Here is an 18,764-nt window from a genome sequence, read left to right as displayed (position 1 = left end):
TATAATGTAAGGGCTTTCCCTTAAGCCACAGGCATGATAGACAGTGAGTTCAAGGGAGTTTGCAAGAACTGTGGCTCCCCCTGTCACACTATGGATCAATGGAGCACTCAAGTTATGTATGCGCTCTAACTGGTTGGCAGTGCTGCCTCATGCAGACAACTTTGGAGATGTGCTTGATCATGGTCCCAAAAATAAGACGCTGGAACCATGCGGAAACATTATCACCCGGTACCAGGCACAGAGAAGACACTCCTTTGTTCATACACCATGACATTCACTTATCCGAAAAGCAAAAGAGTTGTTGAGAACACACACAAATCTTTAAGATGACTGGTGTGTGCATGTGGGCACGCACACACACACACACACACACACACACACACACACACACACACACACACACACACACACACACACACACACACACACACACACACACACACACACACACACACACACACACACACACACACACACACACACACACACACACACACACACACACACACACACACACACACACACACACACCACACACACACACACACACACACACACACACACACACACACACACACACACACACACACACACACACACCTCTGCAGTGTGTTGATTAGTGAAAGTGACATTTGAGATGACTTTGGGCATAGTTCTGACCAGAGAGGCAGACCATTTGGCCACAAAAAGAGTCAGGGCATGCACTCAGAAGCTGATGTTAGCATTTCCACAACACTGCATTGTTAGCTGTTAAGGAGGCTCAACAGTTTTTCATGGGAACTGACTTCTTCCAATACCCCTTGTTTCACTCGAGGCAAAGGATCTTGAGGTGGGAAAGTAACCACCATGAGCAACAGAGAAAGGAAGAGTGGCGTAAAGGAAAAGGACATAAAAAACATCAACAAAATGAAAGTGTGAAAAAGGGAAACTCAACGCATTCCCCACCTTACTGTGGGACAGTATCAGGATCCTTCAGCAGTGAAGGCTTCCCCAGTAGTTATCCTCCAACACAAGCCCCTCTAACTGAGCGTGCTGAATGAGCAGTTATTATAGTGGGTAATCCATGGCCATATAATAACCCCTTGGAAAACCAAAAAGGGGAAAAAGGTAATTACATTTCTCCCTCCTTGCCTGAACCCATGTGACTAACTGCTGCCAGAAAACAACAGCAGCAGGGGTTTTCGCCACCTCATGTCAATTTGAAGCAAGCCACAGACAAAAGCAAAAAGAAAAAACTGGACTCAAGTCCTATGCACGCACACTGACTAGACAAATATGAGGAATTAGAAATGACCGCTGCTGGGGGCAAAAGAGAGAGAGAGACCACAGGACCGCCATGCATTTACCAGCACCAGATTCCTAGAAAAACCCCATATGGGTCTGCTCGCTTGATTGCATGGCTGCACATGTGAAAAATAGACAAAGCGATTACCGCCATGTTTATGTTTGAAGAGTAATGCAAGCCAGTCTCCACTGGGTAAACAGGGAATCTAATTGTGGTTTAGAGAATGAAGTAGGGGGGGTGGGTGGGGGGGCACAGGAGGTAAAGCAGAGATGCAGATTTAGAGCAAAGCTAAAAGAAAAGTGATACATGTAAAGTGATACTATGTCGGATGTGTGGCCGTAAAGAAAGCAATATGTCCGACTGTTGCAAGTGAAGTGAACAAAAATGCTTGTGTCAGTGAGGAAAATCGTTTAGTGAGATGACACACACGCACAGTACTTCTGTGTTTAATGCAGAGATAGGTCAGAACTGAAAAGAGGAGGATACCCTATACTGTATTGATTAACCACAGATCATACATTTCCCAGAAATACTATAGATCCATATACATTCTGTTACGGCAAATGAGGGGTAAGCAACCTTATCTATTATGCTTCATATTAGAAAAGTAAGTATTTTGATCAGAAAGGACCAATCCGAGCATTGACTGTAAGACAGACTTTATGTAGTCATGACAGATATGCTTTCAGGAATTGGCAATACCGCTATGGTAATAATACCGCAGGGTTCTACAATTTAACAAATATACCACAATCCATTTCTATTGACCTTATCGATATTGAACAAATTGAGCTGAAATGTAATCACCCCCTGCTTACTGAAAACAACATCAGATCAGCAACAACTCCAAGCCTCGACATCATCTAAACCCAGCAGACTCACTGGCACCAAAAACTATTTGGACCTTTCACTTTCGTAGAAGCCTGTGGTGACTAACAAGAGGACAAGGAAGGCCATCGTGACCTCTTAATGTATTAATCTGTTTGTCTAGTCTAAGCTGACCGTATTACTGTCCATCTTCAGAGGCTAATACACAAAAACACTGTCCAGCTGGCCCACACTATTGATTTATAAGATGATCACCAGTGGTGGTAAAGAGTCTGAGTCAGCATCAACATCAATGGTGACCTAAGTGCGTATGTATGTTTGTGTGTGTGTGTGTGTGTGTGTGTGTGTGTGTGTGTGTGTGTGTGTGTGTGTGTGTGTGCCATTTGTCTAGCCTTTCCAATCATTCAGGGCTAATGGTGTTAACAAAGGAACCAATGGGCTGCTTCTAAGAACCTTATCAGAAGTAGTACTTCCCGGAAAATGGAAGAAGTTTGGTTCACCCAGAGGTTGATAGGGGATTGCCGGGTCACTGGAGGGCCCTCAAACAGCACCAATTGGGTTCTAGTTGGGCTAACTCTCTGTTCGACGATGGTCTGACCTTTCCAGCAAGTGGATTGACTGTGCTATTTGACTATGTGTTATCAAATAAAACATGGTGAATAAACATTATAAATTATGAGAAAAGTTTGTCAATTTGGTTGTTAAACTGTTCTGTAGCCTAAAAGTCAAGTCTGATCTGCTGCTGATGTAATTAATGCTTTGTGGACTAAATGTTCACAATAACATAAACTCAGTTGCTCAGTTAATCCTACCTTCAGGAAGGTTATGATGTTAGGTATGTTCTGGCAGTTGTATCAATCATTTTGTCCACTCAACTTCTATCAATGAAGGAACAAAATAATTTTTAATGCAATACAGTTCAACAGCACCACAAACTACAACAGCCCTGTACACTGTACAAATGAACAACACAAGACTAATCATTGCATGAGGATATCATTTATTGCAAGGTCTTGTATTAGATGTATTATTTATAGTTTGGTGAACCTAATAAACTGGAGGGAGTGAAGTATTTACTGTCCAGAGAGAGTTGATATGAATCTGTGTAATGATGTGTAAATTGTAAAGCACTTACACATCACTGTACCCTGTATGCCAAGGCAGGTTTGCCATCACTTACTGTACGGAGGCTCAGTCATTGGTACACGTTTATTTATAAAGCTTTGTTGGGTAAACTCCCGTATTATATCTGCTCTCTGATAACACAGAGAGTTGCAAGCAGCTATTGTCTGAGATCGCATGATGTAGTATTGTTAAATGTGCCAAGAGAAAGGACTGTCTTAGGTAAGACAGCTTTTATGTGCGCAGCTCCACTTGCTTGGAACAATCTTCAGCAAGAATTGAAACTGAACAATCTCATTCCTCTGCATGTTTTTAAAGCTAGGCTAAATGAAATGCTCGTTGATACTATGGGCACTTGTAAATGTCTATAACTATGTAAATGTATCCTGTAAATATAATGTATGATGTCCTTTATTGTTTTATGTTTCATGTGGAACCTATATGCTGCAGGTCTCCCTTGAAAAAGAGATCAATGATCTCAATGGGACCAATCTGGTTAAATAAAGGTTTGAAATGAAATGAAATGAATGATCTATAGGAGTGTGCGCTCTCCTTGGTACTGAAGGGATGTCCCTGGAATCAAAACTTGTATTTTTTCTTCCTGTGTGTGCATTAGATAATGAGTCCTGCTGGAGGTGTGTTGAAGACTATCACCCTGAGTTGGCAGAAACATTCATGCTGTGTTTTTGTATTTATTTATTTTTTCTATTTTTAAGTATCTTAAATGATACATTTCTAGTTGCAGGCTCAAAGGACACTAGGGAAACTTCTTTGAATTGTGTTCAATGTTATTTTCACTCAATCTATTACTGGATATTGGACTGGATAATAAGGTCCAGCAAGTCCCCCTCCCCATCGTAAATATACCTGTCCTGGTCTTGTGGGTAATGCTGCAACCTCTTTGGTTTTTGTGCAAATATGTAGTGTTCTTGTGGTTCTGCACCTACTCCTGCCCCCAATGAAATGCCTTAGACACGCCCCTGCGGGGGGCTGCAGTAGTGCGTTATGGTGAGAGCATGACAGTGGCCATTGGCAAGATATAGAGCACTCTGACCCATTAGACTCACAACCAATTTGTTCAAAAGGTTTGCCATAACTCAGTCACAGCATCACAGGACATAGGACCACTGGCAAGCTCCACAAGCGTTAGATTATGTATTTATCCACTGAGGTATTTTTTCTCTGGCACTAAAACAGGGGAGTATCTGTGTGTATTTGCGTGCACACACCAGGCCTGTAAGAAAGACCACCTATTAGACGAGCCAATTCCAATTCCAAGACCAGTTCCAGTCAAATTCAAGTCAAGACCAGGTTCAAAGCAGACCAGGTTTGAAGCAGGCCAGGTCCTTGAACAGAGCAACCTGATAAATGTATCAAGACAAAGGTGGAGCAAATCTCCAACATTTTCTATTAAAAGAAACTTAAAAAATCAATATGCTTTTACCAGAAAAACAATCAACAAACAAAAGACAATCCACATGCCCTTACTAGTTATCCATGCATATATTTTTAAGTTTTATTTGCTGAGGTTTTTGGACAAATATAACATGGAGATGAATGGAATGTTATTGTGAGTGTTAACGGAAACCAAAACATTACACTTAAAACTAAAAAATGATATATTTTAACCAGAAAAAAGTGTATACTTTACTCTACAAAGTCCACAAACCTCGGTATGGCATTCATCCAACAACTGTTGGACAGTGAGACGTTTGGATAAGCGGAAATAGTTTTCATTTCTTTCTATTAATCTCAATTATTAGTCAGCTCCGCACACACATTTTTATTCAACTTCATTGTAAAAGGTTAGAAGGAAATATATCATAAAGCACATCTTAAAATCTGCGCGATTCAATAATAAAATAAGAGGTAAGTGAGACAAAACATTATTTTTCTATACAAGTACACCAACCCTTTTTAGGAAACACTATCCTATATTGGAAAGGTGAAAAGTGTCCCAGGTATTTTTTTATGCAAATCCTTAACTAGTCATTTTTAATGTCAGTACATGTACAACAAAATACTTTATTCTCCCCTTTGACAAAGCCACTTTGAGCAAGCTATTACTTCTGTTTGATTCTGTTTCTTTGCAGTCCAGGTTGTGGTATTTTCAATGAAGTGGTCATTTCCTATTGTAAAATAATTCCCTCTCTGGCTTCATAATGAGGAGATTGATGTGGAACGGACATGACGTGTCCTGTCAAACAGTCCGGCCGCCAGGGAGAGGCCACTGAAAGATGCAGCTATTGAGAAATACGGAGGGGAAGGAGCCAAAGAGAGAGTGACAGGTAATGTACGGTAAACCTGGTATTATGCACACATAGACACATGCATACATATAGGTAAACACGTAGAAGGTATGACCTCAGTATATCTTATAATAAGCTGGACAACTAAGCTGCTATTTTGATGGCTTCAGGGGATTTAAGGTAAAAAAAAAAAAAACTTCATCTCTGAGAAAGCTTTTGCAACATGGCAGCTGTCTTCCCAGATAGACCCAGCCAAGTAGAAAGTCGCAAGAAAAAGTGTGTGAGAAAGACACACACACAAAGACAGAGAGAGAGGGAGAATGAGCAGTGGCGTGTGTATGCGTGTGTGTGTGTGTGGAAGGACAGGTTGTTGTGTCGCTTGCTTCTAATGCAATTTACGTATGTGCCTTTCAGACTAGCAGCAGCAGTTGCAGCCAAGAGAAGAAGCGAAGGAGAGGAAAAAGAGGAGCAGAGTGATGGACTCCCCTCCCTCCCAAGAGGTCGATGACATCAATAAGAAGCTAATAATCCTGCCTCAAGCTACCTCAGAAGGGCTTGCCAGAACTATCCACTGCAGTCCACCCCTTCTTCTCCACCTCATACATCTCAGTCTCCACATCCCCAGAAGACCCCGGGTTGGGAAGGGGGAGGGAGAAGGATGGAAAGTGAGGTGTTTGGAAGAGAGGGAAAATAGACATTTTGCTCTTCCTCACGTTTAGCTATCGATGAGGCCCACTAGGGATCGTCTGATATTGATTGTGCCTTCTTTTCTTTGGGGCTCTGGTGCTTGTTATGGGCGGCACGTACAGGTGGCTTTGTAGTGTGTATGTGTGTGTTTGTGAGTGCATGAATGCATAATGTGTGTTTGCCTTTTTGCCTCTGGTATTGTTGCTGCTTGCTGTAATTTCAGAAGGGAAGGTAATTAGATGCTTGATTGGGGGGAGCATGAACCCGTCTGCTCCCTATGGCGTGTGTGTGTGTGTGTGTGTGTGTGTGTGTGTGTGTGTTGGGTGTGTGAGTCACCTGCAAACAGCTCTGCTTTGGTTTACACACGCACAAAGAAGAAATGTACCGGATGACATGTAGCTAGACAATGTCAAGATAAAGCCCAAACAGAGCTAAATGTGGTAAACTAAATGTCAAGTGAAGCCACAGCCCCCTCCTACATTACCTTATGGAAAATGAATCTGATATGATTAACTTTCACTGCATGAAGATCCAAATAGTTTTTAAACAGGATGAATCATAATCACAACATGTGGCCATTAGGCTGATATTGCATTCAGCTGTGTATGCTTGTTTAGACACACATGCATTTCTTACACATCGACATCCCCACAAGAGGAGAAAACTATGATGTCATCTTTTTATGCCCTCTGAATTACAGTGCTCATTTCCAGTGGTCAAATTTAACCAACTGATGCCACCTAGAGGTGATTTGATACAACTGCATCAGGTAAAACGCTTCAGAGGACAATGGATGTGTATAATGTAAAAGGATCACAACATGACTACATGGCACAAGATTGTATATAAGTGAAATATAACACTTAAATTATTTTGCGTCCTACACTCCGACGCAGAACAGATTGCACCAGGCAGAAAAACGTATAGAATAGAATAGGGAGGGATGAAACCCTCTTTTAATGGTCACACATGCAGAGCACACAGCACACACAGTGAAATGTGTTCTCAGCTTTTCACCCATCCTGGTACCAGGAGTCTAGTGCTAGGAGCAGTGGGCAGCTATTGTACAGCGCCCGGGGAGCAATGGGAGTGAGGGGGGAAGGGGGGTGTCCGGTGCCTTGCTCAAGGGCACCACGGCAGGGCGGGAGGTGAACTGGGACCTCTCCAAGTAGCAGTCCACACTCCATATTTTAGGTCTGGTCGGGGACTTGAACCGGCGACCCTACATCTCCCAGTCCAAGCCCCTACTGACTGAGCCACTGCCGGACAATGTATGTGGAAATGCCTCACATTGACAGTACAAATCTGTTTTCAGAAGACCTAGTATAATCACATGCCATCCAGTTGTACATATTTTAATAATAATATGCCAGCCTTCACCTCTGTATTATAATAGTTACGAATTTAAAAGAGATTCAGGCTTTAATGACATTGTATAGATTGTCATCATCTCATGCAGAAATATTGTGGATGTTACATTAACTTCAACTATTATTTTTGCTTTATGCTTCCAACTCTATGGGTTAAAGTGGTTATGTTGCATCACATGTCTTGACTTGATTCAATTTGTCACTCTAGTTTTTACTGTCACTTTCTCAGTCATCCCTCTCAAGCAAACAAGCGCAAACACACACCCCCTCCCCCCCACAAACAAATCGGTTTCTCACCTCTTTGGTGACGTTGTCTTGGACCAGGCTGTAGAGGGGCACCACGCGGCTGACTTCCAGCAGCACAGGGATGGGGGAAGGCGGCTCTCCACTCCTGCCATTACCGGTGCGGCCTCTCCCTGACAGTCCTCCCACCACGGCCTGGTGATGGCACAGGTGGCAGCCAGCTGGACAGCTGCCCTTCTCCTCGCAGCGGATCTCCACGCCACTCACCATGTCGTCAGACAACAGCTGGCTCTTCTGCATTGCCGACAGGTAGCTGATGAAGGGGACCGACTTCAGCTCACGCCGCCCACCGCCACTAACCCCCTGGTCTGTCGCCTCTGGAGGGTTAAACAAGAGAAGAAGGGAGGGTATGGGTAGGAGGGGGTGCAGATAAGGATAAACCAAGTTAACAAAAACAAGCATTTACTTTAGGGGATGAAGGGAAACAGCTTATTCTTGTTATATGCAAATTGTAAAAACAATCCCTGTTTCCCGTACTTTCTGTAATCTTTATTACCATACAACTATTTATGTATCTTAAAGTGTAAAATCTAAAAGAAGAATCACATTCCCTCAGTTACATAATGCATCCACATCTGGATTTACTTTGACTTGCTGCCAAGGGGAAGAAGAAAAAACAACAACTAATTCCTTACTGTCATCAGCTTTCATAGACAAAGGATGAATGGGGTGGGGGGGGGGTGTCACTTGCTTCTTTCAATTACCACTGTTTGATCTTATCACTGCCGATTTACTCTTTCAGTGGGAAAACAACACACCATGCGGAAAGAAGAGGCAGTGACAGAAGCAGGGGAGGAGTAGAAACAGGAGGTAATGCTACTTTGGTGTCGGGTGTTTCATTTGGAGGACACATCAGGCCACATGTTACAGTGGAGCAGATCTGCCATCTGGGCTGATGTGGCAGATGTGCTTTTGTGTCAATTTGCTTCACAAGAGGAGAGGACACATGTGTGAGTTTTAAGTGATAAGGTGTCATTTACAGTGAAAAATAACCATATTAAAATTGGAATTACTGTATAATGATGTATCTTTGAGACATGACTTATCATATGTGAGTGGAAACCACACAGCATGAGAAATGTATTGGCACAATTTGATTTCACTCATCAAACCCTCGATGTTGCAGTTACATACACTGAACATGTCTTATATACAGAGGTGTAGGTTGCCAGAGTATTAAGTAACATACACCCTATGTAGATTAATGAAGCTTTTTTGTTTAAATTGAAGAAAAAAACCCTCAGCCCCTGACACAAGAGTATAAACACACAAATCTGCAAATGTTTAGGTTACAATCTTACACCCCCATTGACGTTCATACAGAGGCACATGGATGTATGAAGGAGATTACCCATGCATACAGAATTTCATAAGCGTATATATGCACACACACAAAACGGACAACATATACACACAAAGACCAAGAAAAATAAGGGAAACCCTAAACCCAAAGGAAATGGGTAAGAGAGCAGGAAAAGCCCTTGACATTACTCAAGGTGGGGTAATTGGGACCAATTAGGGTTAATATTTTAAATGACTTATTTCCTGTTAACCATTTTAATGACAGTGAAATCCAACATCCTTTAAACTACTGGCAGTGGCAGAAATACAGTGCATGAACCCAAATGTGTTTGTTTGAGAGACGGAGTGAAACTTGTCTAAATGTTTCTGCATGAGCAATTTCACTTGGATTCCTGTAACATCAACAATATTAAATACGTTGCCCCAAGACATGAAAGGGGTGTGTAAACTTTCAACCATTTGTTTCTCAAACACAAACACATGCGCTTTACCAGCAGGTATTTAAAAGTTACGAAAAAACAGAACACGGATGGGGGTGTTTTCAAGGATTCTTTTTTTGTAGTTATATTAGCAGGAGAAAAATACAACTATGCAATGTGAAACCAAAAGGCTTTGATGTAACAACAAATGCTAAAAATAATAATTCATGTGATTACATAGCAATACTGTAAAAAGTACGTTATATTGTACAAACGTTAATAATTAAAATGTGCATAGGAAGTTGTTCAATAATTTATATTTTTTAACACATTAAAGTATTGTCTAATGAAAGGGATAAAGATAAAGAAAACAAGTAAAGTTGCTTTTATAACATACAGTAACTGAGTTTTTTGACTTTCGTAGAAAATAAAATAGCTGTAGAATATTTTGGGAAATGACTGGGGTTATAAGTCCATTGGCTATAATAGAGATACTAAACATGTTTATCTAACAATAATGAAATAGATAAACAAGTGTCATATCACATTTCTACACACAAACTGAACTTGAGGTCACTAAACATGCCCACAATCACCAGAAAGAACATTAAGGACATGACCCTGGTTTGTGTGAGGGAAAGAATTGAATCAGTACATACATTTATTTATTTATATATGCCTTTGCAGCTTACTCCTGGTGTGCGTATGTAAGACATTGGGAGGCAGTTGAAAGGGTGGGTGGTAACCTCATGTGCAACAGTATGTAAACAGGCTCAAGGGGTGGCCCAAGAGCCCAATTACATGCACTTCTTGAGGCAACACAGACACAGTAAAAAGAGCTGTCTTCACCCAGCTCCTACAATAAAGCCCTGTAGCTCAGGTTGGCTATGGCTGTAGCCATTATAATTCACTCCTACCCCCTTAAACTCAATACAATTGTTTACATCTATGTAAACAAATGCATTTGATGAACGATTTGGAACTGACATGTATTGGCGGAGAAAATAGCCAGGAGAAAACGTAGCCAAGGTAATGTGATTGTCAGTGTTCACATTTTTTATTTACTGTTGGTCTTTTTTTTCAAGACTCTTAACTGTCTTGTATTAAGGCTGGTAGCAACTGCTGTAACATATCATTTCCATCTGGGATTACTATGTAAGTACTTTGTCTGTGTGTCTGTTTATTTATGTGTATGCAATGTAAAGTTCCATCTGAACAACAGTGACACCCTTCACAAGGAGAAATTAAATAGGACCATGTGTATTTTTGGACTGGCATTCATTTGGCCTTTTAATTAACTTATAAACGATGACATCTCTTTGCTATGTGGAGTTATTTGGTGGTGGCTGACACTTGGCTATCATCAAACATAGTGAAGAGATAAATGGAGTGAATTTCCTAGCCATTGATCTTGCACTGCCTTTGTTAATTAAAACGTCTTTGTGGACTTGTTGCAGTATAATTACTCATGAGGGACACGTCGCCTCTGGCCAGGGCTATGTTGCCCAGGCAACAACAGCAAAGGTGTCAGATGTCTTCCGAAGCAATTTAGTTCAAATGTTGTTAGATGTGGTTACTTTTGGCGTTGTTGTTTTCACTTTATTAAAACAGCTGCTTATGCTACATGTAGCACCGTTTTCCGATTTGAGCAAACCCTTGTTAGTAGTTCATATTATTGTATATAATTGTACAAAGTCTTTCACAATATTGACACATTTGTATCTGTGTGTGACTTGTACAATGTCAACAAAGTCTACTTCATTTCACCTTTGTAATATCTTGCCATTAACTATTCAAACATAATTTACTCTGTGATGGCCAGTTAATAGGGAAATAAAAATACATATACATGTATTGAATATGTTAAATAATTTTAATGAGTAAATAAACTAGTAGTTTAAAATAATTTTGCAGTGGGTTACTTCGAGTTCTTCATTAATAACTTCCCAGTGATTTAAACAGTTGTAGTAATGCTTTTTATATTTAATTTTTGTATGTGACCATTACTTGTAATTTAACCTGTTTAGTTCGGTTTTGACAAGTGAAAAGGGGGCTAAAGATATATTGTAATAATGTAATTTCATTGTAAGTATCCCTTTGATAGCTTTGCTGCAGTTAACTTCTCTCGTGTGCAGTTTCTTAGATTGTGTCAGATTAATTTACTCTTCCTGTGTGCAGAAATGTTGCATGGGCATCTTCTCAAAGACTTATTCTGACATCTAGTGGTCATTTTATAAAATTACTAACTCACGTCTAAAAACAAACATGTCACCACACCTGGATGTTTTAAAATGCAGTACTTCAGGTTCTCTCTAGCTCTCTCTGTTAAAATTCTTTGCTCAGTTTGAGGTCTGTTTTCTTCTTTACTCAATAGACCCAGTTTATGTGTTCTTTGGAGGATGAACTGTTACAACAAGGAAGTCATGTCTTCCTTTTAAACTCTACAGTCATTCCAGGATCAACAAGGACAATTTAACTATATTGTAGCCTACTTATATTGTAACTCTTAACAGGATTAGGGACTGTGCATGCACATATACATATTTTTTATGAACAACATGACAATCTGACTTGTCTGAATATGGGCACATCGGGATTAAGCCAAATGAAAGATAGTCCAATTATATCAAATATATATTCAACATATCCCATGGCCTGCAACAATATTACGAGTGTGCCATCAGGATTAGGACCCTGGCGTGCCCTTGTGCAAGTCCACACAGTAGCCAATCAAAACAGACGTCAGGCTCTGAACTGTGCGTATTGCGTAACACTGCGTACGTGACGTCGTCCACACTGCAGTCTCTTAGCAGCTGCAGCAGTAGCACAAACACAGCCCGCCCATCAAAACCTCTGAACTTCCAACCAGCTAAAATTGAAGACAAGGTAATGTTTTCCTCATGAATATTTGAAAGAGACACCTTACCATTAACCGCAAGTCGTATTCTCGAATGCTCGTTCATCCAAACCAGACGTGTGATGATGACTGACTGACATTGTCGCGTTGTATCAAGTAACAGCGGAAACGTTTGTTGTTTTGTCGAGAGGCCTACAATTAACTTGTCTACAATAAGGATATTCACCCGGAACTTCGTTTATAAGTATGTGCTGCAAGGTCAACCTATTTTTAGGTATCAACAGCACTTTCGTGCCCAGTTAGCTTGCTTATTCATTGCTAGTAATTATGGCGTCGGACGATCGTGTGTCCAAGCTAAATATCAACAATTAGCTTAACTTGCCTGCCCTTTATAACCAGTGTTTCATTGTGAACGTGTATTCTCTTTAGCAGCACTATGATGTAATCAGCTGTAATCAAAATCAGCTTGTAAATAACACATCCTGTTGACTAACGTTAGATAGTTGTCAGTGAATGGTTTCCCAGTTAACTGGTTGCCACATAAGTAATGTTTGTTTATGTCAGCCAAACAGCTACAACTACCTACTTTTAAAAAGAGAAACACTAGTTCGCTGTGCTTGTTATAACTGTCCACATACTCATTGGCATGACATTAAATAGCCTCCAAATTAGCCCAATAACATTAGCTTTGAGGCAATGATTTGCATTGTATAATTTATTTTGAATCACTGGCACAGTGATTGCATCACAGTATCAAACTATGCTACACTAAACTGCTACATGCATTACAAACACAACTCTGTGGCATCATTATTTCACACATGACACATTACAACCCTTTTGTTGTTGTTTTTTGTCACTAAAGGAAAGGACCAACATGGAGGCAGCCTCTTACCCGCTGGACCCAGATCTATTGAGGGAGGTTCTTGAATGCCCTATCTGCCTGGAGACCTACAACCAGACTCAAATGCGACCTAAACTCCTGCAGTGTGGTCACACAGTGTGCCGGCAGTGTCTAGAGAAGCTGTTGGCTAATACTATAAATGGTGTGCGCTGCCCCTTCTGTAGCAGAGTGTCCCGTATGAGCAGTATCTCCCAGCTGGCCGATAATCTCACTGTGCTCAAGATCCTTGATTGCACTACATCCTGCAGTGCTGCTACTGCTGCCTTAATGTGCAAGTCCTGCTGCAACCGCCTACCACGACAGTACTGCCATGACTGTGCCACATTCCTCTGCGAGCTCTGTAAAGAAGAGTGCCACCTGCATCAAGGACATTCAATCCAGCCAATCAGGGTGGCCGCTGAGCAGCGTCGTAAAGAGCTGGGTGGCAAGCTGGCTTCTCTGCGTGATGTCATGAGTGAAATTCAGAAGAAAAAATCAGCTATTGACAACATTTCCAAGTCCTTGAGACTAAAGTACCAGGCAGTGCAGCAGGACTACGTGTCAGCTGAGCTACGTCTTCAAGAGGAACTCGGCAGGTCTCGAAGGACATTCACAACTTCCATGGCAGAAGTGGAGAAGCTAAATGGGCAGGTCTTGGAGGAGCAGACATACCACCTTAACATTGCAGAGGTAACAGTGGTGTCACGCTGTGATTATCTGACAATGCTGGTGAGGCAGAGTGATATCGCTTTGCTAAAGGATGATGGCGAAGGCAGAGATGATGAAGAGATAGATTTGAGTAGCAGCTTGCCCACCATGTTTCAGCTGCAAGAGCCCGAGCTGGTCCGAACAGAGCACACTAAACCTGTAGAAGTGGGCCAAGTTACCACAAATACTTATACTGTCAATACAGAGGATGAGGAGAGTGGGCTGGAGGTTGCACTTGAGGGTGATCTAGAGAGTGTAGCTGGGGCAATGGGGGCTACAGGTGGTGGAAGGGGGGCTCCATTGGACCTTTACAGAGACATTGACATGTTTGCCACTATAGAAGAGGCAGTATGTGGTTCACCAAGCAGCTTTAAGTCAAAGTCCATGGATGCAGGCGGGGGGTCACCTGGAGGGGCTGGGGCAAGTGCAGGCCCCCAAGTCTGCCAGTTTGTGAAGAAGATGGGCTGCAAGGGAGCGCTACCTGGCACCTTCAATTTACCAGTCAGCATCTGTGTGACTCCACACGGTGAGGTCCTGGTGGCTGACCGTGGAAACTACCGCATCCAGATCTTCAACCGCAAAGGTTTCCAGCGTGAGATCCGCCGCAACGCCAGTAGCATCGACAACTTTGTTCTGAGCTTCCTCGGAGCTGATCTGCCCAACCTCATCCCCTTATCCATTGCCGTCACTCCTCAAGGCCTGATTGGGATCACAGACAACTACGATAACTCAGTTAAGGTCTACACTATGGATGGACAATGTGTGGCCTGCCATAAGACGCAGCTGATTAAACCCTGGGGCATTACCGCCACGCCATCAGGCCAGTTTGTTGTGTCAGATGTGGAAGGGGGCAAACTATGGTGTCTAACAGTGGACCGCAATGTAGGTGTGGTCAGCTACAACCGATTGTGCTCTGCTGTGCGGCCAAAGTTTGTGACATGCGATGCGGCTGGAACAGTCTATTTCACCCAGGGTCTAGCCCTGAACTTTGAGAAACGTCACAATGAGCCCTACCTCGAAGGTGGCTTTTCTATTGGCTCTGTAGACAAAGATGGTCAGCTGGGAAAGCAGCTCAGTCACTTCTTCTCAGAGAATGAGGACTTCCGCTGCATCACCGGCATGTGTGTGGATATCAATGGGGATTTGCTGGTAACGGACAGTGGCAGAAAAGAAATTCTCCAGTTTCCCAAAGAGGGTGGATTCAAAGTTCTCATCCAGGAAGGTCTGACCTGCCCTGTAGGAGTGGTCACGACCCAGAAAGGACAGCTGCTGGTGCTTGATTGTTGGGACCACTGTGTCAAAGTCTACACTTACCTTCAGAGGAGGCACTCCTCCACTTCCTAGAGGGACAATTCAGTCTATCTGGACATGAGCATGAGAGATGTATTAGGTATGTGTTGGAAAGTGTGTTTGAAAAAGGTAGACTCACACTGTAACCTGTCACTTTAGTTTGGCTGCAGACCAAACAAGTCTTTTTTGGGTTATTAAATGAGAATTATAGTCAAACTGGTTCAGTTTGAAACCCACTGCATTTTATTTTAATCAAATAAAATGATGCTTCTTAAGCTGCCTATTATCTAATAATTTAAATGACAAACAAAACTTGTTAAATTGTTTTACTACAAATAATACTTGCAATAGTTGTCAATAGAAGCCAACAATTTTGAGGCTGCTGCACAGTCACAGTTTACTGATATATGCACCATTCAGCCGGAATGTGTGTGATGTATGGCTTTCACTAATCTGGCTCAGACATGCAAAAAAGAAATATGATAAAGAAAAGCTGACATATTTGCATATAAAATGAAGCATACCAAGGCTTTGGGCCTGTGAAGCACTTTATTATTGACACAACACTGTTTCCTAGTGTGAGGTTTTAGTAGCACAGGCTAACATCGATGTTGCTGAATGCAGCTTTAATGTTTACTGTGCAGTTAGCTAATGGCAAACAGTAAGAAAGTATACAAATTGATTGGATTTCATTCAGCAGCATTCAGGGAACATTAAGCTTAGAATATGATCTTACCTACAGGATAGAGGGTTGAAAAACTAAATTACAACATGATAGGCAATGGTGTCATTTTCCTGGCTGCTGCGGGTCAACACTTCTTTGAGGGTAATGCAAACAGAATCAGGGTTACTGATGTTTAATTTGTAGGCCACATTATTATCATTTTGTCCTGGTACCTAATTAATACTGCCTAGCTAGCATATGTGCTGTGTATTTTTGAATCAGCGCACCAGCTTAAAAAGCTAATGTATGATCTACAAACAAAAAATGTTCTGTCCATTCTTTCATTCAACCTCTCCATGTGAGTTACAAGCCACTGCCTCACTTGTGTCACTAGGAGGCAGGCTAACCTTCTGCAAGATAACATGTCATCTGCCCCATACTGTATCCTATTTTAGTTGTACTTCAAACGTATACAATTTCAGGCCTCTACATCACCTTCTGTTTGCCTTTTATTTAACCTGAACCATGAAAGTAGCTTTGATCACTTACACTGTAGCTCCTTTTTCTAATTCCCACTTGTCAGACATAATTGTGTCCATTGTTAATAGCGTACCAAATGTTCAAGATAATTTTTATGACATGAAAGGCTTTAAATTGCATAATTATTTTATTATCTAAGGACTAACCTTCAACTAAATCATGCAATCTTCTATCAATTAGTTTTTTTTTTTTTCCCAGTAAAGTCGACACCAAAAAATAGCTCTAGCACCTGGACCACATAATCACACATCAGGTATTTTTACAACCTAAATAATCTTTAGAAACTTCGTTCAAACCTCTTCCAGAGAACTTTTGCCTTGCCATTGTTTCCATACCTGGTCTGTGGTTACACAATCTTTATGGGAAAACCTGTAGGAGTGTTCAGAATATCATTGCAAATATAATAATATGAGGTGAATACTCACACACCAAACCTGGCTCTGTTACACGGGGATGTTGGTTGCATGTTGCTATGTCACCATCAGGTCTTTATTTAACACTAGGCAACCTGAGACAACAGCCATATACCGTGTTCTTGAATAAGTGGAAGTCAACATTAAATTCATCTTCAGCTTAACTGATTTCTGGGTCCATATGAAGCATTAGAAAGCTGCTTTTGTCAGGTAAAATACAAATTAAAAAAAGACACTTTTAATCGTAATATTTTGTGAAATATGGGGAATCAAATTAATCATTGAAACCCTGCCTTGTTTGTATCTGATGTCCTTAAATTCGTAGATAGTTAATATGCCTTCCTGCCAATACGTATCTTCTTGATATGCTCATAAGAGTTTATCATATACTAACTCAGCCTTAAACATGGTTTCACAAAACTGACCTTAAATCTGCACCTGGAGCCCTATTTAACAGAAAAATACAAATATATATATTTAAAAAATCTGACTGTTGTAAACAATTGTGTGTGTGATATTTCAAATAAGTAAAGTGTTGAGGTTAAGGAATACATAGATCTGAATTTGAGTACACGGTGAAGTTACAGTTATTTCCTTGTGCTTTTTCCCTTTACATTACATATTTGTTTTAATTGTTATGCCATGTAATATCTCAACACTAAAGTAATAGATTGTGATTCAAGATTGTCTCAGCTGCATGTCAACCTTGCCATAAAAAAACCACTGTTCTTGAGTGCTTTCACTTTATTCATGGTAAATAGAAGTAGTTATCACTAGAATAATATAAGTGTCCTTGTGTCAGTGTACTGAACTTCAGTGTTTCACATCTGAATACGTATTCTTCCATGTAATTGAAGAGAAATGTTTCCCTTCGATGATTTATACCAATGGATCTTAATACCGCCATGGGTCCACAACTTATGTTCATGAACCAAACTCCCAAGTGTTTCAGGTGTATTGACCTTTGGAGGCTGTGCATTTTACAATGTGTTGAACACAGCACAGACATCTTTATGTAGTCATATTCATGTTTGTATTGTTGATTATCTGAGTGCAATAAACATTTACGAAACAACTAAAATACATGGATGATTATTGTGTCCTCATTTATTAAATATGTATGTTTTCTTTGTGACTGTATTTAAAGCATACCTCTTTTTGGTCCATAATTTGAGTTCCATTCATTTTCAGTTTATGCTGAGAGAAGTGGTGGGTGACAATAATATCCAGGATGATTCTAAGTTTCTTACACATTCACTTTAAGGCCTAGTCATGTCTTGATGTCGGGTTCAAAGAAGTATTCAGATCCTTTACTTCAGTAAAAGTAGAAAAACATCAACAAATAGATTTCAATGAAAGTACATAAGTAATATCAGCAACATAAGTTAATGTAGCTAAAAAAACACTGCTTGAAACAGCGTTTTGTCAATCAGATTTAGTGATGCATTTCAGAATTGATTTTTTCATAATCAATTTGGTTGAAATTAAATCTAATCCCTGACACATGGATAATGTCCCTTTCATAAAGCATAGTACTTCTCTGTGAGTTTTCAATCCTGGTCCTCCTCGACCCAAAAATATGTTTTTCTTTTTACAACAAAGTAAAGTTTTTTTTAAAACCCAGTTTCCAGCCATACTGATTGACCGGACTGAAAAGGAGCACTTTTTAGGATAACGGATGAACAGGATTAAAAAACACCATTTAAAATGGAACAGTGCTGCTCCGAATATTCTTTCAGGCTGTTCAGTCACACTGATGTTTAATTCAATCCATGCAGAGCTTGTGCTGCCTTTTCACCAGAAGGAGAATCTGGGCAGGATACAATCTTTAAACATAACCAAGT

At 40.8% G+C, this 18,764-nt stretch overlaps 2 protein-coding genes across 3 annotated transcripts in view; one reads left to right on the top strand and one right to left on the bottom strand.

Annotated features, from left to right (window-relative positions):
* Positions 1 to 18,764, bottom strand: part of LOC117476589 (astrotactin-2-like) — a 252,926-nt gene that overhangs the window by 36,201 nt on the left and 197,961 nt on the right. Inside the window, exon 17 of the mRNA XM_034123245.1 lies at positions 7,839 to 8,161. Within this exon, the coding sequence (XP_033979136.1) occupies positions 7,839 to 8,161 (323 nt within the window). The remainder of the gene's footprint in view (positions 1 to 7,838; positions 8,162 to 18,764) is intronic.
* Positions 12,380 to 18,005, top strand: trim32 (tripartite motif containing 32). Of its 2 annotated transcripts, none has more exons than XM_034123247.1 (2): positions 12,380 to 12,451; positions 13,288 to 18,005. In XM_034123247.1, the coding sequence occupies exon 2, from the start codon at positions 13,300 to 13,302 to the stop codon at positions 15,355 to 15,357; it is 2,058 nt and encodes a 685-aa protein (XP_033979138.1). In that variant the 5' UTR covers positions 12,380 to 12,451; positions 13,288 to 13,299; the 3' UTR covers positions 15,358 to 18,005. The 2 variants fall into 2 exon arrangements, with proteins under 2 accessions (XP_033979138.1, XP_033979139.1); XM_034123248.1 differs by lacking the exon at positions 12,380 to 12,451 and adding an exon at positions 12,467 to 12,666.

Source organism: Trematomus bernacchii, unplaced genomic scaffold (assembly GCF_902827165.1).
Source record: "Trematomus bernacchii unplaced genomic scaffold, fTreBer1.1, whole genome shotgun sequence".
Taxonomy (NCBI): domain Eukaryota; kingdom Metazoa; phylum Chordata; class Actinopteri; order Perciformes; family Nototheniidae; genus Trematomus; species Trematomus bernacchii.
Note: the sequence above shows the minus strand (reverse complement) of the source record. Positions and strands in the feature narration are given on the sequence as shown.

What these genes read in the sequence shown, in the direction of transcription:
- trim32 (XM_034123247.1), top strand. Translation starts at nt 13,300, where the DNA reads ATGGAGGCAGCCTCTTACCCGCTGGACCCAGATCTATTGAGGGAGGTT.